Source organism: Typopeltis vanoorti, chromosome 6 (assembly GCF_054136105.1).
Source record: "Typopeltis vanoorti isolate ZY-2024b chromosome 6, IOZ_Tvanoo_1.0, whole genome shotgun sequence".
Lineage (NCBI taxonomy): Eukaryota > Metazoa > Arthropoda > Arachnida > Uropygi > Thelyphonidae > Typopeltis > Typopeltis vanoorti.
Window position 1 is genome coordinate 66,090,222 of NC_143554.1, and position 23,097 is coordinate 66,113,318.

General features: G+C 35.3%; 1 protein-coding gene across 1 annotated transcript in view; it reads right to left on the bottom strand.

Annotated features, from left to right (window-relative positions):
• Window positions 1-23,097, bottom strand: part of Nipped-A (Transcription-associated protein Nipped-A) — a 936,100-nt gene that overhangs the window by 507,548 nt on the left and 405,455 nt on the right. Inside the window, exon 30 of the mRNA XM_090393977.1 lies at window positions 15,420-15,576. Coding sequence (XP_090250103.1) covers window positions 15,420-15,576 — 157 coding nt within the window. The remainder of the gene's footprint in view (window positions 1-15,419; window positions 15,577-23,097) is intronic.

Below are 23,097 nucleotides of genomic sequence, written 5' to 3' on the forward strand. Positions count from 1 at the left end.
GACTTCCTACCATACCAGCTTTGTTGATTCTGTTGTCTATTTCCATATTTAATTTACCATCTTCACTAAAAATCGTGCCCAAGTAGCTGAAATGTTTTACATGTTCCGCAGGTTCTCCGTTCAATACACAGTTGACATTTTCAACGATTCTACCTATTTTCATTGTCTTTGTCTTTTTATTGCTCACCTTCATACCATATCTATTACAACAGTTATTCAATTTAGTCAGGGAATCTTGCAAACTTGTAGCAGATTTATTTAGAAGCATAACATCATCCGCATAAAGCAAAGAGCTGACATTAACATCTCCAATTCTGATAACATGTTTAATACCACTTTCCTTCATAATGTGATCCATATAGATAATGAATAACAGAGGAGATAATGTACATCCATGTCTCACACCAGATTTAACATCAAGCCATCTTCCTATACTTCCTTCAATTCTAACTGCAGACTTGCAACTCAAATAAAGACTAAGTATTGCTTGATATAATGCCCCATTGAACCATATAACTGTGGTGTATTGAATAGCTTCTCTCTTGGCACTTGCTGTATGCCTTTTCCAGATCGACAAAACTTAAATACAGATCTTTGTTATATTCCCATGCTTTCTCAACTATTTGTCATAAAGTGAAGATCCGATCAAAACAGCCTCTGTTTGGCCTGAATCCAGCTTGTTCTTCAACGAGCTTTTCTTCCACAATACTTCTCAACCATTTCTCAAGTATACTTGCATAGATCTTGCCAGGAACACTCAGTAGGGAAATACCTCTGTAATTCTCACATTCAGTTTTATTTCCCTTTTTATATGGGTACTATTAGAGCTCTACTCCCATCATCGGGAATTCGTCCCTCTGTTCAGGCCTTCTGAACTATGCAGTGCAGCAACTGTAAGACTTTTATACCACCATACTTCAGCATTTCTGGTCGAATATCATCTACTCCTGCTGCTATTCCACATTTCAAGCCTTTGATGGCTTTTTTCTACTTCAAGTTTGGATATGTATTCCTGACTGTTGCCTGTTGAGTGTTTTTTTTTACCACTGTGCTATCACTGCTTGTTTCATTTAGCAATTTTTCGAAGTCATTACTCCATACTTCAAGGATATCTTTTTCTCCCGTTTTCATGTCACCATTATCATCTCTTACTCCTTTTATTGAACTCTTCCCTCCATTTCTAAGCTTCTTCAACAACCTCCAGAATATCTTACCACTTCTTGATATTTATTTTCTATGTTCTTTCCAAAGTCCTCCCATGACTTTTGTTTAGCTAGTTTTACATAGTGTTTAGCTTTCTTACATTTGTCTCTGTATTCTCTAAGAGCACAAGCTGACTTATTTGCCAGGAATGTTTATTATGCTTTCTTCTTTTCCTTCACTGCCTCTTTAACTTCTTGTGTCCACCATGGAGTTCTGATTTTTCTATCCTTGCAGACAACCTCACCACATGCATCTCTAGCTGAACCAATCAGGGTTTTTTTTTCAAGGTTTGCCACTGAATCTCCAAGGTTTGATTCCTGTTCTCAAACTCTTTCATTTTTTTTTTCAATAATCTTTGTGTATTTTTGTCTACAGTTCACATCTGAGTGTTGCTCTACTTTGATTTGCTTTAAAACTTTCATACATGTTATTCTTTTCAATATGAAATTCAAGCTCAAGACTAAATAGTGATCGCTTCCAATTTCAAATCCTCTGTACACTCTGGTGTCCTGTACCAGGGAGAAAACATCACTATCAATAATAACATAGTCAATGAGATTTTTCTTATTCCTTGCCTCTTCTCTCCATGTGAATTTGTGCACATTTTTTTATGTTGGAACATGGTGTTAGTAATAACCAGTCCCATGTCCTGAGCAGAAATCCAACAGGTATTTGCCATTATTATTAGCTTCGCTCTTTTCTCCAAATTTTCCCAAAATATTTTTGTATGTCACAATCATTTCCTACTCTGCTATTTAGATCCCCAACAAGGACCAACTTTTCCTTTTTCATTGTGTCAGTTGCTTTCTATAAAGCATCAAAAAATTCCTCCACTTCTACCAATATCAGAAGGCACAAATAAGTCTCATTGTACAATTCCCCATTCTGATATTTGCCCACATCACTCTACTTGAGACTGCCTGCCATTCAAGAAGATTAGCCTTGTATTTTGTGTTGAATACTATGGCTACTCCTGCTTTTCCTTGATTGTCATTGCCTGAATATAACATTTTGTATTTATTGCTCAGAAAGATCTCACCAGTTTTTGTCTTTTTTGTTTCAGTCACCCCTATTATGTCGATCTGGTACTTATCTAATTCGTCAGCTAGCTCCAATTCTTTGCCATTCAGGCTTCTTATGTTGATAGTACCGATCTCTAACTGTGGTAATGTTGAGATGGGATGTGTTTTCAGATTTGTTCCAGTATTTGACTTTTCGCTGTTCGCCCTGGTTCCCTGGCCAAAACAACTGGGGGGGGGGGCCTTGTTTTAATGGGCGACACCCTAACTGGCATGAAATTTTGTCATGTTCTACCATCATTTTGTATATTGGTTTAAGCCAATAAGAATACAATTTGGTCGGCTAAATCCCAAATTGCCATCCCATCCTCGTTCGTTCAGTATCCAGGTAGATACACAACAGGGTGCACCATGAGAAGGCGAGGATTGGACATTAGATCAGAAGCCCTGGTCGGTTTTCTGCATTTGGAGGTCTCTTCATTTGGAAGGCTATGTGGAGGTCTCTTCTCAGTTATACAGCTTTGACCCTTAAGCACCCCATGTTACACAACATGTTGATGCTCAAAATGTATGCACCATCTATTATGAATCTTAAACATTCTAACCAACTAAAATAAAAATATAATTATATTGTTATCTATACTCCATGCCTGACTTTAATATATAGGTTAGATGTATGTGGGGGAGTAACAGTTGGAGCAATCAAGCTTCAAAATATAACACTGCAATAACAGTTTCTTCCAAATTTAACTCTGCTTTAGGGTGAAAATTATGTTTTCAACGAAGTGAAAACATAATCTTCACCCTAAAGTTCTTCCTGTAGTCTACTTTCTGTGTACATGAATCGAGGGATTCATATACAAAGGAATCCCTCGATGAGTCTTTGGACTCCCTGGAGGTGGGAAATAATAATAATAATAATAATAAAGTATACAGTTGACTGTTGAAAATCCAAATCAATTACTCTGTGACCACAAATACAGATGATCAACTGGTTTACCTTTAATGAGCCTCATTACAGTGATCAGAGCAAGTTTAATTTGAATGAAAAAAGTGTTAACAGTCTTCGGGCATATCTTCTAGTAGTAGTACAGCTGAAACCCTTCTCTTGGTAGGCATTGTTGAAAGAGTACATTTCCTTCTCAGACTTGGAAGGTTTGCCTACAGAGAAATTTTTTAATGCAAATAGGGAGATATTCCATGAAACCAAGGTTATGAAGTATCCTATGTCTCCAGGTGTCTATCACAAGCTTTTTTCCATGTCAAAGAAATCCAACACAAAGCATCTGGTTTTAAGGAACACATCTCTGACAGATTTTTCTAAATAGACCAAGTGGTACAAAGTGTATTTTCTCCAGAATCTTGCCAAGTGTATATTTTTGTTGTTTTCCTTGCTTTGAGAAAATGCCAATTGCCATGAATCCAGAAACAGCTCTTCAGCAAAAATTTCATTATGAAATAAGGCAGGAGATCTACAGAACCTGGCAGAAGAAATATGAATATCTTCGTGCTATACAGCAGACATGTGAAAATAAGAGTGTTCTTCAGTTCTTCCAAAATAGATGGCTGATTATTTCTCTCCAGCCTAAGTGAAAAGAAATTAAGCTGATGTTTTTCTTATCATTTATCTAGTGTCAAAATCTCAGGAGAACATGAAGCAATTATTAATATTCTTGTAAAGTTTCAACTGGAAAGTCAGCAATTTCTTGGGAATAAGCAACTGCACACTTATTATGTTCCAGGATCAAAGAATGTTGTGTTTTGTATCTATCCATCATTTTCTCAAAATACTGATGCCAAAACTCTTTGCCATAAAATCCCATAGTACTTTTGCACCAGTATATTGAGTAAAACATGAAGTTGACCAAAGATTGCTTGACTCTAATATCTACTGTATGGTGCTTAAGACAGAGTACATTTAAAGACTATGAGATTTGATGTGCAGGGAATATATGAAATACACCTGATGCTCCATCTCAATTTCTTTTGTTTGCTGATTGGTACTTAGTGTTTCACAATGGTTTTGGATAGCACGGAAATCTAGGTGTTATATTTAGAATATCATGGTATGGATAGTTGTCATGGTATGGATAATCTCTTACATACAGCAATGTTTCATTGATAGGTATTTATTTCACTGTCTTGGTATTAAGTTCTGCAAGTTGTGAAAAAGGTATTCGAGTCAGCCTGGTCAATTTTCCCTTTCACTGTCTGTGAGGGAAAACATTTTTCCAGTGATGATCGCAAGTACAGACAGGTGATCACTTCCATATATCTTCCCTTTGACACTTTACACAAACAGTAGAAAATAGATATGGGAACCAACAACTTGTAAGATCTATTGCAGAATACTGAAAAAAGAAGTAGTTTATAATATATTAATGTAGATTTTAGTGTTTTAGAAGTAGATTTTTAGAGTATTTAGTGTTTTTCATAACATATCTTTATCAAGATATTGCAATACAGCTGTAAAATGGCACGAAAAACACACAAGAAATGGAACTGTTAACAGGAACAGTAAAGTCAAGAACAAGAAGGCTTGCCCCAATAAAGAGGATATTTGAAAGTAGTTTAACCTCCAAAATCGCAAAATTTTAAAGCAGATTTAAAGCAGATCGGATGATGTGGGAATTACAAAAAGTCAAGTGCCATTTAAAGGAACATAGAAGGATAAGAAAGTTAAGTAGCAAAATGAGAAACGAAGCATGGGATCAGGTAATTTGGTGCAAATAAAAATCAAGAAGTAAAGTTTACTGTAGAAAGAAAGATATTATTTGGTATAGCAATTATCATAAAACATGCTATTGATGAGAAGTTTATAACTTCAAGTTTTCCTGGAGCAAAAGTTAAAAGTATAGCAAGGTGGTCAATTGAAAAACAAAAGAAAAGCAAAAGAGATTGTAATTCTAATAAGTATGAATAACTTAACTAGTGATAAGTTCAGTATGAGAGATGATATGAAAGAATTGTTGGAAGAAGCAAGAGTAAAGAATGAGAAAGTGAAAATCATAAGTGTATTACCTGAAGATGATATGATATGAATTAAGAAGGGCTATGGTGGCAAACAATTTGATGTATAGGCTGTGTGGAAATAGACACACGATTTTTGGATGTGTGGAATGAGTTTGAGGGAATAATAGATTTGTATAACAGGGACAGCCTACACTTGAATGTGTTTGGTATCAGAAATCCTGAGAGATTATTAATTGGTACGATACCTAACAAAGAAAGTCAGGGAATCTAAATTTTGATGGAGGAATGGTGAGAAAGAATGATGGTGTGTAAGAGAGGTAATGTTATGTAGCAGTATTAACAATGGGAATGGGCACTATCATGGAAATGTTTATGAATAAAAAACGATTTTGTGTTCTTACGGTTCAGACTTATCAAGCATGTGTAAGGATGTCCGCTTAAGTAAGACACTAGATAAGAACATAAATCTGCAAATTGTCTAACTGTGTCATGCAGGCTACAGTGAAGAGTACACGATAAAGCATGCAGATAACTTATGTCTGTATACAAATGCTAGGTCAATAGATGGACGTTTAAGACTTATCTAGCATGATGTGCAAGGATGTCTGCATAAGTAAGGCACTAGACAGGAACATAAATCTGCAAGTTGTCCACCTGTGCCATGCAGACTACAGTGAAGAGTATACAAAAAATCATGTGTTATCTTATGTCTGTACGCAAATGCTAGGAGTATAAGAAATAAAGGGATAGCGTTTGTGCTTTAGTCAGTACAATGGGACCTCAGTTTGTAAGCATTAGTGAGCCTGGCTCTCACAGGCAGGCATACTAATTGGTATCGAGTGTCAAGGATTCAGTATTTTTAGGAAGGATAGAAGAAGGGGATGGTGCACTGTTAATCATATTGGATGACTTAAATTCTCTTTTTCATTCTTTCATCCTTGCATGTGTGTGAGTAGAAGCATAGAGTGTGTCCCATACAGTGATGCCTATAAGTTTTTTCCCCCTCTCTCCATAGGTTGATATATTATGCTCTTGAACATTGGCGGCAGACAGTACAGCCACAACTGGCAGATTGAGAACACCCATACTTCTGACAATGAAAGCAATGAACAGGATTTTTTTTTTTTTAAGTTTATTAGAAACATACAACTTAACATCAGAGTTGAGTTATTCTACTTTTTCAGGGGTTAAACATTTAGTCTTGTTGAGAGGCTTATACACTGGTTATACATGATAACTAATAATTAAGGAATTGACAGCGTACACTAGAAATATAAATTAAATAAACTTTAATATATACTTTCTGATATTTTGGCAAACGTCACGTTGCCATCTTCTTGGGAACTTGTTACAAAGACAAGTGCACACAAGTACTACATAACAGCAAATGAGAACCGAAGCTAGGAGGCTATCGTTTTCCTAAAGTCCTGATGGTGCCCCCTGGAGGGCTATATTGGTAGTTCTTGGCCTTAGGGTTGAAGTTCTTCTGATAAATGTTTCCCAAATTTGGGGCAGTCTCATGCATCCAAATTTGTTGACATTTCGCATGTTCCTAAGGGCTGAGGCTGATTCCATGAATAGTCTTTCATATTTGAACTTGCTGTGGTGTATTTGGTGTATTACTGTGGCTTTCTTCCATCTTATTCTGTGGCGAGTATCCAGAGCATGGTCTGCAAACCCAGAGTGGCTGTACTTGTAAAATCGGATGTAATCCTTGTGTTCTGAGATTCTGATATTTGCTGTCCTGCCTGTTTGGCCAAAGTAGGACAGTTTACAGCTGCAAGGGACCTGGTATACCCTACCTGGTATACACCAGGTAGGGTATACCATGAGGAGATATGCTCTAAGCATATCTCCTCATGTGGAATGTCAAGGAGATCCATTCTCTATAAAATAATCTTATGAGTGTTACCATAGTTGGCATTCTTATGGATGTTGTTCTCAGCAGTTTTTCTGATTGTTGCTAGCAGGATGTTTCCACTAGAATATCACCAGCCCATCATTTTAAAACTGTTTTGCCAGATCAGCATATCTATCCTTTTGGAAAAAAAGGGATGATATTCTTTCCCATTGGCTGTTGTCTGAAAGATGAGAAATGATGGCCATTTGCATTTACATGTGCATCAGACATTTTCTGTTTCTTACTTCTCCAGTAATGTATCAACACTTTCTGCATTTGGATGGAGTCTTGTGAAGATCCTGTAAAATCCTGTCGTAAGCCATTTGAGAATGAAGGATTTATTTTCAAAGAAATTTTTGGATTGTTAACAGATTCCTACCCACTATATCGCCAAACATGGACAACCACTAGCAATAAATGCCCTCAGAAGTGGAATAGTAGGTTTTCCCTGGATACTATACAAGTACTGCAGCAAGCTTTGAGTTTGTTCTCTAGAACATATTATAACACAAGTGGTTGGTGGGTTTGCTTACAGGGGTCAATGGCCATGCACTGCTTTAGGCAGAACATCCATGACTACTTAGCTTGCTGAGCAGTGAATGAACAACACCCATAAGGATTCCCCTTTCCAGGTGTCCACAAGATGAACTTAGATCAAACACAGTGACATGACTGGACAGATTCCAGCATTGATGATCCAGAGAACAGGAAAACCAAAATAACTCAGAAGCTGAGAGAAGAATATGGGCAGCACCATCACTAGGTCCTCCTTCTACAAGGCATATCACATGGAAAGTTGCTTTGCAACAGAAAAAAAAATTAAATTTTTAGGTAGAAAAATGCTGTATGACCACTAATGTACTTTCAGTTGAAATCCAGAAAGGATTTCAACTGAAAGCACACAACATTTATGTGTCCAAGAGAGGATTTGAACTAATCTTTTTAAAGAATATGGTTTGTTCTTCAGCATGCCATAGAGAAAATCTATTATTTACAGTTTTATTATCTGTAGTGAGTATTTTGAGTATTGTGTAGAGTTGCTTTCACTGTGTGTGTGTGTGTGTGTGTGTGTGTGTGTGTGTGTGTGTGTGTGGTTTCTAGTTTAATGTTTAGGCATAAATCGTAAAATTTCTCATTGTGTCTCTTATATTCTGTGCAGTAATCAGAAAATATTGACATGAAGCCATTCTTCTCATTAGGTGATTTTGTCTAGTGTAAGATAACAAATCTTGTGTATTAGATGTTTGATGTGGCTTGAATAGTATCATGCTTGCACAAAGAGCAATGTTCCTTCAGTTACCTGTCCTTATTCTGCCCATGATACCAGCATGCACCAAGTTTACAATTATGATGGTGAAACTGTCATAAAATAACGGCATTACAGTATGACAAAAATGAAAGATACGAAAAGGATCAAAATAAAGTATTAAGTCCCAATTATGGGGAGCAGGGAGATTAACTGGGTTGTGAATTAACTGAGCCTAGCAATAGAAAATTATAAATTTTAATTTCTATTCTATATAGAGTTGCTACATGATAAGCTGATATTTAAGTTCCAGCACATGGGTTTAAATGTCGGGTTAGTCAAATGGATTCAGGATTGGCTGTCTGAGAGGTATCAGAGTTGTGAATGGTGGTGAAATATCAAGGAAGAAGAAGGTTACAAGTGTGTTTAGAGAACAATGTTGGAAGTTTTTCCCCACTTGGTTGCGCCCAAAGTATCTTCAGGACTGAGGCAACTCGTGGTAAAGGTGGCCCAAGCTCTTATCACTTGTCTTAGTATCTCCCATAATGCAAAGCACATCTCCTTGCGAACATGTATAATGCTATGCATTAAGGGAAGCGCCACTACCCAGACTGGCTTCTACTTTTATTGAGGTCTCGTCAGTGGGTAATTTAATTAATTAATTAATTAATTTTATTTATTCGTATGGACTTTCCTCCCCTTTTCTCCCCCGTCCCTATTCGGGTGAGGTGAGCCCCCTCATGGGAGTTAAGTATTTATGGCTATAGATCCGTGTGTGTGTGTTCACAGGGCCAGTTTGACTGCTTGCAGGATGATATACCCCAGATAAACTGGGGGGGGGGGGGGGGAGGAACCCTTCTGCCCAAGACCGGCTAACTTGGCTATGGCCGAGGAAGATCCTTAAGCTCCTCATGTCGGCGACGGGATTCGAACCTAGGACACTCCTTCCCCAGGCATATGGTTGTGAAATGCACAGCCACTAGGCTAACCGAGCGGATGGTAATTTAATAATAAGGTGAGACACCTTTCGGCAACTCATATAGGTAAATATGACTTCTCCATTAATTCCACCTTAGTATCGCCACCTCTGTGATTGCTCCAATTGAGGAGGCCTGAATAAAGGTCAAAACCGGTCTGGGTAGTGGCCCTTCCCTTAATGCATAGTATTATACATTTCTGGGAGATACTAAGACATGCGATACATTATGGGAGATACTAAGACAAGAGATGAGAGCTTGGTCCACCTTTACCATGAGTTGCCTCAGTCCTGAAGATACTTCGGACACAAACTTTGTTTACTTACACTTGGATAAAGGATTAAACTAAATTTATTATAGTCTAACCAAGTGGGAAAAAACTTCTAACATCTTTTTCTAAATCCAGAGTAATTTAATAATAAGGCGAGACACATTTTGGCAACTCATATAGGTAAATATAACTTCTCCATTACTTCCACCTTGGTATCACCACCTCTAGGTCTGGCTCCCACTGAAGAGACCTCAATAAAGGTCGAAACTAGTCTCGGTAGTGGCCCTTTGCTTAATGCACAGCATTAAGCATGTCTGCAAGGAGATGTGCTTTGCATTATGGGAGAAATACTAAGACAAGTGATGAGAGCCTAGTCCACTTTTACCATGAGTTGCCTCAGTCCTGAAGATACTTCAGGCACAAACTTTGTTTGCTTACACTTGGATGATAAAAGATTAAACTAAATTTGTTAAAAGTGGGGTTCCACAGGGCTAAGTACTGGGACCTGTATTGTTCAACCTTTATAGCAATGACATTGTCAATGGATTGCAAGGGAATATTCAGTTGTTTGGGAATGATGTGGAGCTGAGAAGGGTTATTAGTAATAGTGCAGATGTGGCAGCCGTGCAAGAGAATTTGAATAAACTAGACAGATAGGTAAATGAATGGGGATATCAGTTTATTTGCAGCAAAATGTTTGTAAAGTCTTGAAGTTTAGGATCCATCGATGGGAGGATGCATACTCTATTGGAGGAGTCGTACTGGAGGAAGTAGGGGAGACGAGATCTGGGGGTGCTGATTGATAGAAAATTGAAATTCAGGGAGCATATTGCAAAGGTGGTGAAGGTAACCCAAGGATTGCTGCAATATTGAGAAGGATGCTGACCTGTAGACATAAAAGAGTTATCATTCCATTGTATAAAACCCTGATCATACCACACTTAGACAATTGTTCTCAAATTTAGTCCCCAGGATTTGAAGGTGATAAATTAACTGTGAAAAGGGTACAGAGGATAAAAAAGATGGTTTCAGGACTGTACATTGTCAATTACGAGGATCGACTGAGAGAATGTGGATATTGCAGAGTTTGGTGGATAGAAGGAGAGGTGATATTGTAAAAATAGTCATAATTTAAAATTCTGAATATTTTTACAAATTGTTCGTGTTAGTACATTAGTTTTGGTTTCATAATATAAATCTTCGGCACTTGTGATGTGCCTTAGAAAATAGAAATATAAGATCTAATAATGTTGGAGTCTTGGCAAGTAACAGACTGATTTGGAGGAAAATTGTAGATAAGAAGTTAGTAATGATGTAAAGGTTTCATGTAGTACTATCATATCCTGTACACCCCTTGAGGGTGCATTGCAGGAATTTGATGATGATGATTGATAAAAATTAAATAATCCCTCTTTATAACAAATGGATACAGAGATTTAATCTCTTTATAACAATATGATCGAGACTTTTAAACTGTTGAGTGGCAGTCACAGGGTAGACATTGGGGGAGTTCTTTCACTTGGTGGAAAGGCAGGAAGGAGCGATGACAAGAGGCCATCGCTGGAAGTTACAAAAGCAAGCTGTGAGCAAAGAGGGCAATTTCTTTGTGTGGAGGGTGGTTGAACAACAGAATGCATAGCCTGAGAGAATGGTTAGAGCAAGAATGGTCAATTAGTTCAAGAAGTGGTATGATAAACTTCGTGTTTCCTAAGAACGACTTCCCATGATGAGTCTTTTGACTCCATGGAAGCCTGGATAATAATAATAATATTGGTAGTAGCAAGGAGGGCAACAGGATGTCCTTGCATCATATCTCCCTAGTAATCAGTTGCAACCTCAAAGAGAGGAGGCCACAGGATTAGGATATAGGTAGTTATTTATTTTGTTACAATAAAAAATATGTTTTTAATAAATTTGGTGGTTTAATCTGCTAAGGATACTGGCAAATTTTGTTATTCAGAGAAAGCTAAATATTTTCTGATGAGTTGAAATTAGATTTTGATGAGTCTGCACTGACAAAAACAATCAGCTTCAGCAGTTCAATGAAAAAGATCTTTATTGGATATTTTTGCCATAATTTGGGCAGAACTGCAGAAAGCTTTGTGCATTTGCTGGAATTGATGTTTCTAATTTACCTGTTCATTACTAGCATAATAAATCACCTTGGATTGACTGAGAAATTTTTACCAACTGGTTTGCAAAGAAAATTTATTCTGTCAATCTGACAGAATAAATTTTCCTTGCAAACTGACAGCATTTGCAACTTAATTTGCACAAAGAGCCATTTTGCTTTTGGAAAATAGTCCTAGTCACTCAAGTAAGGAACTATGAAGAACTGAAGATGGTAATATCTTTGTTGAATACATGCCAACCAAATATAACAGCACTGAACCAACATTCTTGTAGATAAGAATGACATAATCATTTATGTCATTTCCTGAAAAATTAAAAGTTAATTTTTCAGGAAATGACAATCATATACTAGAATATTAATTATAAAAAACTTTAATTAATACCTTCTTATATTTTGGCAATGTAAATGGCCATCATCAGGAATCACAAAAACCATGATATGAGCACAGAGGCACTAACACTGAGCAAATGAGGCTGAATAAAGCTTAAATAAAAATAAAAATTTAGTCTATTAGGTGGTGCCCTAATAGACTAAATTATAGTACATTATTTATTAGTACACGGCTGGACTCCGAATTAGAAAATTCAGCACCCTGCTCTAGGAGAAAACACTCGACATTTTTCAAGCTACTTCAGATCTGCAATAAGCAGAACAGTGGTCTCACACTGGGCAATGGCATTCATCTAATGCATGACGACATTCTCAAACATCCATGCCAACAGCAGCATTTGAATATAATAGATTTAGTTTAATCCTTTATCCCAGTGAGAGCAAACAAAGTTTGCGCCTGAAAATATCTTCAGGACTAAATATTCAAAAATATTCAAAAATTCAAAAATTTTCAAAATTTTCAGCAGCATTTGAAATTCACTACAAGCATGGATGTTTGTGAATACCTTTATGTGGAAAATGAATTTCATCACTAGGCATGAGTCACCACCCAACTTACCAGAGGCCTGAATTGGCATGAAAAAAACTTCCCTCTATAGCAGGACTTCTGGATAATGTATTTTTAGATGTGACTACCCACAAATGTTATAAACCTACAGTATATTAGTACTGGTGGGATTAGTGCTGGTGGGATTATTTGCATTTTTTTATATTTTATTTACTTTTTAAATAATTCAGAAAAATATGGGATTTTTTCAAGATATCCAGTACACTGGTCTCACACTGGGTGATGAAATTCATCTTCCACCTGGAAGACATACGGAAACATTCCTGCCCATTCAGTGAAATTTGAACCTATAGCCAGTCAGTTGGAGTAGGTACGTTAGCCACTTGGCCAACGAAACCAAAAAACTAAAATAAAACAAAACAAAAATATTGGCCTACCATGGTGCTAATGTATTATAAGTATAAAGTAATAGAAGTACAAAGTAAGCATAAATACAAAATGAAGGATTTGAGATAGGTGTAAAAAAAAAAAAAAAAAAGTTATTTTGTTGGGGTAGAAAGTATTTTTAACTTGGGTATCTTTAACATTATTTTGTTGGGCTGGATATTAGACTTATTCTTTATTAATATTTTCTTTGTACTATAAGGAAAAGTTCACATACAAGTGTCCTCATGTGCAGCTTTGCTTGATTTTACATTCCAATGCATCCCTATAATGGAATACACATTTCCAAAGGGACACACACACACGCAACAGTTATTACAGTGAGAGGATCACTGACGAGACTAGTTTTAATTTTTTACTGCAGATATGCTGTATCTCATGGAGAATAAGATACTATGAGTGTTATTTCTTGATGGTAGAAATATTTCAATATATGTAAAACACAATTTGTATATATAAAAAAAGTGAAGAACTACTATGTAATCAAAATGTTTTCAATATGTACTGAATTTGAGCTAGTTGTAAACAAAATTTCTTTTGTTGATCTTGGAAAATAGAATTATTTTTGACACAATTTGTATTCATGTTTCGTAGGTTTTCTTATATATATATAAAAGCAAAATGGTGGTGGAAATATGTTTTCAATGCATTCTCTTATCTATAAAAATTTCCTTTTGGAAAGTTGGATAGTAGAATTAATCATGTCAAGATATTATATATCCTTTTTCCTTAGTCATTTTTCTTTATTTTAAATGTAACCTACTGAATAAAATTTTGCATGCGATATACATGACTTTCTTTTGCCAGTGAATTGACTTGACTTGATTCAAGGTTTGTAGAAGTCTTAATGTAGTGAATTTTCTCAGTACAGCTGCTGCTGCTATGGGCTTTGATCTTGACTTTTTTTTAAATACAGTAGTAAATCAAGTGAATTCACCATAATGGTGCCTACTATGATGATAGTAAATGTTATCTTTATAGGCAAACTGACAAAAATAGTAATTGGCCAGTAAAAAATGACTCGTTTTTATGTAATGCAATACACATTCTAGGAGTATGTGGATTACACTGCAGGAATATGTAAGAAAAACTGTAGTGAAGTCAGCTGCTAATAGTAGTAAATCAGTACTGAGAATAGATATTTCATGCAGAAAATAATTTTGATATTTTATAAATAAAATATGACAAAAAAAAAACAAGAACATTTCTCAAGCAAAATATATATCAAATAAGTTATTTAATATATTCACTAAGTAATACTTAATTTTTCCAGAAGAAAATCTATGAAACACAGAAACACAAGTCAATAATAACAGTATATTTTTTTTCTTATTAGACTTAGAGCAGATTATATAATTCTTGTTTATGCCTTTAAAAGATTTAAGAAGGCATAATAATGGAAACTGCTAAGTTAGTACTGACCATATATATGACAGTAATTTCTTAACAATTGCATAACATTGATCAATTACGCACGAACCTATTTATATAAACACAGCTGGGGACACTATATGCCTGACTTCTCAATTTTGTGGTTATGGATTGGAAATTCAATTCCATGCTTAATTTATAAGATTAGAATCATCTCTGTAAGAATAAATCTCTGCTAAGCAAATGTGAAATGCCAAAAAGAGTAGCACTGTTATATTATCATTAATTCAGTTATCGACACCTGTAGATATCTCAAAATTGAGAGTGAATGAATCAAATCTATTCATGAACAGGCCAATCATGGAGAGTGTCATTGATAATGGAAAACCTGAAATGCTAACACATAACTCTAAAATGTGATCAAGGTTTCGAACCTATTGTGGGTGTAATTAAAAAGAAAGTATGATGCCATCATCATTGAAAAGCAACATGTATTCATGTTTTTCTCCAGATCTATGAAAAGCCACTAAGCAGTGTTATGTATGCTTGTATATTTTCAGATACTGTCCCAGACTATAAATAAAGCCACGAAAATTCTCTGAACTAGGATTTATATATATATATATATATATATATTTTTTTTTTTTTTCATCTCAATAATTTTTGTTTTTATTTGCTTTGTTAATCTACAGCTGACTTACTATAATAACATGCATGAGGTTTGCAAGAACAATATATTATAGTGAATTTTCTCTAGAATAGCAATGCTTTTAAGGCATTAATTAGCACTGAAACATACAGAAGCACAACATTCAATGATATCAGCATATTTCTTTCTCATTATATTTTTATTTCTTATTAGTGAGGGAATACACTATAGTTAAGAGTTATATAATCTCTGAGGGATAAAGTGAAAGAAGTAGACTAGACTTTATCAAACTAAATCATGTAAAACATTTTATTCATAAGATTGATACACTTACCTGTTCTCTGACACAAGTACTTGGAGAAGTAACCTGTCTAACAAGCTCTTGAACAACTTCATGAAGGGATTTTGACTGGGCTTCTATAAGATCTTGATTGTTTCCATCAGGAATAATAGGTGCCCCACACATGGTTAGCATCTTCTCAAGATTAGCTCTACACAATATTTATTAATAATATACATGATTCAAGTAAAATGAAGGCAATTCTAAGAAGACTCATTAGAGACAACTACTAGTGCTAAATAAATTTACACATGAGATCTTATGTTATTATTAAGAGACCTCATGGGAGTCAAGGACTCATTGAGGGAGGTCACATTATCTGCACCAGCAGTTATATAAATTCTTGAACTCATTTGCACTACATGCGCTCACCACAACCAGTGGTGATAATTTCCAATCATGCACCACTCTATGAGACAAAAATCAAAAACTCTCACTGAATGAATGTTGAAAATGAATTAATGCCTTCAAGAAGGCATTAATTCATTTTCAACTTTCAAAGATGCCCTCTCATCTTTTCCCCTCTCTCTATAAAATGAAATATTCCACTTACTGATAACCTGTATGGCCTGGTGTGTCATAAATGGTTTATGACCATGCTTATATGTTGGCCAATCATAACTGCAGTTTTTAATACAGAAGCAGATTCAAGGAAAAGTCTTTGTTGATGATATGTTCTCCATTTGACCACATGGCCTGGATGCTATCACCATCTTACAGACCATATTAAAAAATTAGCATCCCTTATCCACTCCACCAAAGACCAGCAATCCCTAGACCTGCCAGATGTTTACTATTAACAAATAGTGACATGGAGGTTATAATGCTTTAATAAGGCTGCATCTGAACTACTACAAACAGATCTGGTCACTTGGATTCTGTGGAGATGAAGAAATGGTGAAGAAGATCCACAGGGAAGTGACAAAGATTGTCAGGTCTATGGAATGCTCACTATGAGAACAGATTAAGTGTCTGCAGGCTTCAAAAACTAGCTACTGATAGGTGAAAAAGAGGAGACAAGATACAAGCATATACGTTATTAAATGGGTTTTATAAGGATTGACAACCGAAGACTTTTTTTTTTTTGGTACATGGCAGGAAGGGATAGAAGTGGTCACCCATGGAAATTATGTAAGTGTGAATAGCAAGGGTGGTAGTACTAGAATTTTTGCTTAGAAGGTGGTGAATGGGTGGAATGGATGGCCAGAGGTGGTTGCAAGTGAATGAGTATAGCCAGTAGCATGTGAATAATGAGTCACATGTGATGAGTCTTCTGACTCCAAGCAGATACTCATAATATATTCAGAGTTGTTCAGTATACAATCTACCACTGTCACCCATTAACATCAATCTCCCATAGTCATTCTTTCTTTTACTGCAACATATTGAAAGACCTCATTAAGATTTTTCTGGGCTTGAATGGGCTAATTTCTGCTCATACTGCATTTTTTTGCTGCCTTTATCAGCAAAGTTATCTTCATGGCATGCTCTTTGTGCTTATCATACAGCTAATTATTACCAATATTGATTTGTGTTGCTCCACAGTGCTTTCTTCTAGATTCCATGCTGAATCTCTATATTCATCCATTTTTCTCCTACCATATTTAGCCTTTTCACCTTTGGAATACCCTCAGACATCGCCTCTGTTAAATATCTCTATTGTTTGGTGCTCAAGCAGTATCTATCTCCTTTTCAACTGAATATTGTTTCCAAGAATATAGTTCCTAACTGTCCTGTAAGTTTTTCATAATCTCTGTTGGTCTTATAGTTCAACATGTATCCCTTACAGAAGTTTTCACATGACTGGCTACAATCCAGATGATCACCTCAGAGTCATTCTCATCAACTAGAGGAAGACTGACACTCCAATCACAATAATATCACCTAATGATATGATCAGATCTAAGACTCTGAACTCTCTCTCTCTGTTACGTATTGCCTAAGATGGTTGTTCCTTAAGAACTCAAGAAATTAAGTTGCGATTTCTTCATTTCCCTTCACTTCTTGTGGCTAATAGCAATACCCCACTAAATATCTTGAACAATCAACCTCCATCTTATATCATACTGTATCAAAACTAGTGCCATAATTTCTCCCTTGAATCTCAACCTTCTGCAGACATATTTCACCTACTATCATCAGCACTCTCCTCCCCTTTTTGCCCTTCCTATCCTGAAAAAAAAAAAACCCTTCCATTTAGTCCAACTATTTTCCAGTGAATAAACTATCAATGTAACAACATCTCCTTGTTTATGATACTCCTGGCATTCATAAATGAGCACAGTAATTAATTTCTTGTTCTAAAACAAGTTATACCCATGCCACCCTCATCTGTTATTGATTTAAACTTGCTCCTTTCTGCTCACTTTCATAAACCTTTACTCCATATATCTCCCCAGATTCAACCACTTCTATGCATTCCAACTAGTGTTGCCAAATAAAAATTACTAAAAACAGCTAAATCTTAAAAAAAAAAAAAAAAAAAAGAGTTAAAAATAAAAATAAAAATTTGAAGCTAAAATTTTAAAAGTAGTAACTGATACTTTTAAGTTACTTACTTTATTCAAGTTGAGGTGATACTTGCATATAAGTGGCTAAATACATATTCCATGTGGTCTTTGTGCTTAATTCACCCATGTTTTCACTTAGATTTTCAGCTTTATTATATGTGGCCATCGTTTTCAGTGCAGATGCTGGTAAATGATAGTCTATACAACACGTTGTTATGCCTGAAGCCATACTTGACTGGAAAAATAGCTTGTCAGCATTGGCAATTCCATCTTGTTTTTCTTAATTTAGTTTTAACTACATTCATGGAACTAAAACTTCATTCAATTTCCACATTAGAATTTGGCAGTATTAATAAATTTATTGCACACTGAGCAATTTCTTTAAATGAATTCATTCCAGATGCATCTTTATATTCTCGTACTTCAGTCCAGAATAGCTCAGTGTTTTCTATATTTGTCCATTTATTTAAGTGAATAGTATTCAGCAGCAGCAACATCTTTTTCTGTTTTCAGCATTATTTCTAAGATGGTAGTAACAGGTTCTTTTATATGATTTAGAGTATTGTCAACAGAAAAAGAAGACTTAAAATATTCAAGTTTTCAGGCAACCTTTGCTTAAGCTGTTTGAAGAGACCAAGAAGAAACAGTCTTGCTCTACTTCTAAGATTTCACTCATCATTTCGCATTAGTTTTGCATCATCAACTCTGAAATTTTTCTTTCAAATCTGTAACAAGATTTGAATTGGAATGCAAATAGTCATCAATCTCTGACTCTAGAGCAGTGGTTCTTAATCTTTTCGAAGTCACGGAACACTTTTGATTATAAGAAAAATTTGGGAAACACCAAAAGCATTAGGGTCATAAAACTAACAATAAAATATGCATGGACTTGCCTTTTATAAAAATGGAACCTATTTTAATGCGATACTTGAGCTTGTCGGCTTTTGCAGATTTCAGCAATATCAGGTCTAATATGTGATATACCTACCCTCATCTCTTTGTCTATATTGGTAAGTCTTTCACGCTTTTCAGTTTTTTAATGGTTAATATTGAGAAACCGAGTTCACACAAATGTGATGTTGAGAACTGTAACAAAATTTTCAGTGCCCTTGTGGAGAGAGCTGGGTATTCGGCTTGGACAAAAATCCAAAATTCCTCTAGAGTTATTTCAGAGAATTTCATTTTTCGAGTACGATTCTTTGACAAGGTAACTAATTGTTCTTCTTGTAATGAAAATTCTCAACTCAATGTATTAACTGTGCCAAATGGATTTCATATCCAGTCATAATTGTGTGCATTTAAGGAAGGAAAGTAAGTTGAAATCTTTTCTTCCAATATTGTTAAATGTTCTGTTATAATGGAAATAATCCCCTCGACATTTTATTATGGAGCGAAGGAAAGAAATCTACTGTATTTTTCTGATATGTGGTTTTCCAAAGAGATACTTTTTTCTGAAAAGCTGACAATCAGTGGACATCAAAATATTTTCATTTTTCTCTCGGATACTTGTATTAATGCCTATTTAATTAATTAAAAATACCAGTTAAATATCCATTTTAGCAAACCAGATATCGTTTTGATGACATTTTACAAAATCATCTCTACCTACATTTTGAAAACAGGCCAATAATTCATTCATAAGTTCTAAAATTCGAAATAGCACTTTACCCCTGGATAACCATCTTATTTCAGTGTGCAAAAGCAGGGTCGACTGTGGATGATGGTAGCACTAACATATTAGCAATAGAGCGAATCAAACAAGAAAGGTCTTCAAATAATCTCATCTTATTCATACTGTTAGATTCAAAAATTTTGTTAACTTGCTGAACTTGAACTAGAATAGGATGCAAAAATAAAAGGTACAACAGATTCCTTTCATCTCTGTACATCTTCCACAAAATTTGAGCTTTGTAACATTTCTCAGTCACACTCATGACTTCGAAGTTTTTAATTCAAACCACTGGCTGAGAATTCTGTCTATTGCAGATTCAATGGAGAGCCACCTTGTTGCACAATTGCTTACAATTTTCAGAAGAGCATCATTTTCGTTGACAGTTTGATACAGCTCTTTGTATGCTGCATGTCTTGAAGAATGTGAAAACCACTTATACGTTTCGGCAACTAAAAATTCTAATTTTCTTCGGAGAGAGAGATTCTGCACAAGTGTGAGACATTGCCAGTTGTAATGAATGTCATATACATCTAATTAAAATTAAGGAGGGAATATATGACTTCAGCTGTTCCTAAACGCCATTATTAACACCAACCATAACACTGGTATTGTCTGTACCAATACCAGTGTTATGGTATTGGTTAATGTCCAGTTTCTTCGTCAAGAGCTCTTTTTTCAGTGCAGCCACAATACCACTAGCATCACACTGTTCTAAAACCACCATGCTCAGAAATGTATGCATAATTTTGTTGAATTTCTGGCTATAATAAATGATAGCCATTCCTAAAATCTTATTCACTGTGATATCATTCGATTCGTCTATTAGCAAGCTGAAATTTTCATCTCCAATGTCTGCAATTAGATCTTCAAAATGCTCACTTAGAATATTCTTTATAATTGCAGAGCACTTAGTTCGGTGCATTTTTACCTTTGGCATAATTTGACTGTCTGGGATAATATTTTTGCAAAGATCTACTAGGTGACTCTTGAATGATGAGTGAAAACAAAGAAATAATGCTAACCTATCTTCAAAGTTCACAGTCTCAGACTTTTTTCACAAGCATATTTGTAATAGGAACAGCCTTAAATGGAACTGCAGCAAGATGTTTCTTAGTTTCACTATGCTTTACAAGCTGACAATATTTAGTAGCTATATCACATCTGCAAAACTTACAGTGGCCTTTTGTAGCGTCACCAGGAACTTGACACAATCATATACTAAACATTCCCATTTACAACCACTCTCTCCTCTAAATTTTTGTTTGTAAGCTTTATTTTTCTCTTCGCTCATTTTTAAAGAAGGGTGTACAACTCTTTACTGCAACGAATTAAGATCAGTCTTTGAAAACTTCCCACTCATTATCGTAACTACCAACCAGAACACTGTGCAAAGATTAACTTGTAGCGGTGCTATCAACTTTAATGTGAAAAAATGGCAGGCTGTTGAGCCACATGACTGACTGACGTCATCATGTGTTTGAAACGTGTATGATGCTTGCACCAAATGTACAACACAATTTCTTATCAAATGTGAACATCTGGAAAACTTTTAAAACAATTTCTTTAACAGTGAGTTATAAAAACAATTAAAAAGAGCTGAAACTAGTTCTGAAGGAGCTAGATTAAAATTTTTGGAGCTAGGGAAGAAAAAAAAAGAACTAGATCTAGTGCAAAAAGAGCTAAATTGGCAACACTGATACCAACCCATCTCATTCCTTATGCCATTCTCTCTCACACACACACTGATTACTTATTACAGAATCTACTCACCATAGAATATCTTCCTGACCACCCTAATTTTCTCCCTCATTTCCCTTTGCAGCTTGCATTAATTACTGTTTCCACATTCACATCTCTCACACCACTATCCTCTCCATTTACAAACACCTAAGTCTCACCTTATCCCCACTCCTGCTTGTGAACATCAACCTCTGATTCTGATCCCTTTTACATTACTCATGACATTTCCTTCTAGCAACAGTCTCTACATGACTGATAGCAAATCCATCAATTTCCTGACATGTACCCTAAAGGGGTGTTCAGACTACTATGGCAGTCCTTCATGATTAAATATACATTATTATTAATTGTTTATCAACAATTTTGCTTTAAATTAGTCTACTACTTGTCAGCATTCTAATATTGTCATGTCTAACATCTGGTTCTTCTAAGGCACCTCTGAATGAATCCACCTAGATCTCGGTCTTCTTCTGGGTCTCTTTCCAACCATCATGGCATCAAACACTTGTTTTGCTAACCTTTCCTTACCCCTTTTTTTGTTTAATTAAGTGACATTACCACCTTAAATTTGCTCTACTCACACATTCTTGAATGCTAGCTGAATTCTAACTGTTGCCTTCAAAGTTAAATACAGACCATGTACTGCTCTGTATAATGTTCCATTTACCATACAATTTTACTGTTATAAGATGACCAGACTTTTCTCTGATCATCTTATCACGTCCCTTTTTTTCAGAATCTACACCTTTAATTACATATCCTTGTCATATTCCCATGATTTCTCAACTGTTGTAAAGTGAAAATCCTATCTTGACAACCTCTATTTTGCCTGAACCCAGCATGTTCTTCTCTAAGTTTCTCTTCCACAATCTTTCTCAACCTCTTTTCAATTATGCTTGCATAAATCTTACCTGGAATACTTAGTAGAGAAATTTCTCTTAATTCCAGCATGAGGCTTTATCCCCCCCCCTCTTTTTTTAATAGATGGCAACTACTACTATTATCTCTATTCCAGTCATCTGGGATTTTGATCAAGCCTTCTGAATTATGTAGTGTAGCCATGGCAAAACTTTTATACCTCCATACATAAGCATTTCATTTCAAATATTATTTATTCTAGCTGCTTTTCAAGTTTTTGATGGCTTTTTCTACCTGAAGTATTGATATGTACTCCTCTTTGTATTATTCTTCTTGAAAAGGTTCTAGTATTGTTCTGTCACTTGTTTCATTTAACATTCTTTCAAGTAATTATTTCAGACATCTACAATATCATTATCTTCAGTTTTCATGATTACTTTATCATCTTTTCTTCATTTTTAAAGTTTTTCAAGAACCTGCAATATATTCTGCCACCTTCCTGATATTTATTTTCTGTTATTACCAAAGTCTTCCCATAACTTTTGTTTAGCTACATTTAAACATAGCTTAACTCTTATGATTTTGTCTGTATACTTTTAGTGCATCTATCAACTTCACCACATACCTCCTTTGCTGAATAAATGAATACCAGAAAAAGTGTTTTTGGCCAGTATTACTTCACATGAAAGCACCAGAGGGGCCAGAATATTAATTTTATTAACTATGCTACTAGTTTTGTGGAAATTGTTTGGTTTCACATAATCAGGATATATAAATGAATAAACTAAAAAAAGCAATAATTATAGGTAGCATACATAATGAACAGATTTGAATAACAGGAATAACAATGGAAGCACGCATTTACTATGATGTTATTTGCTGGTTTATGGTC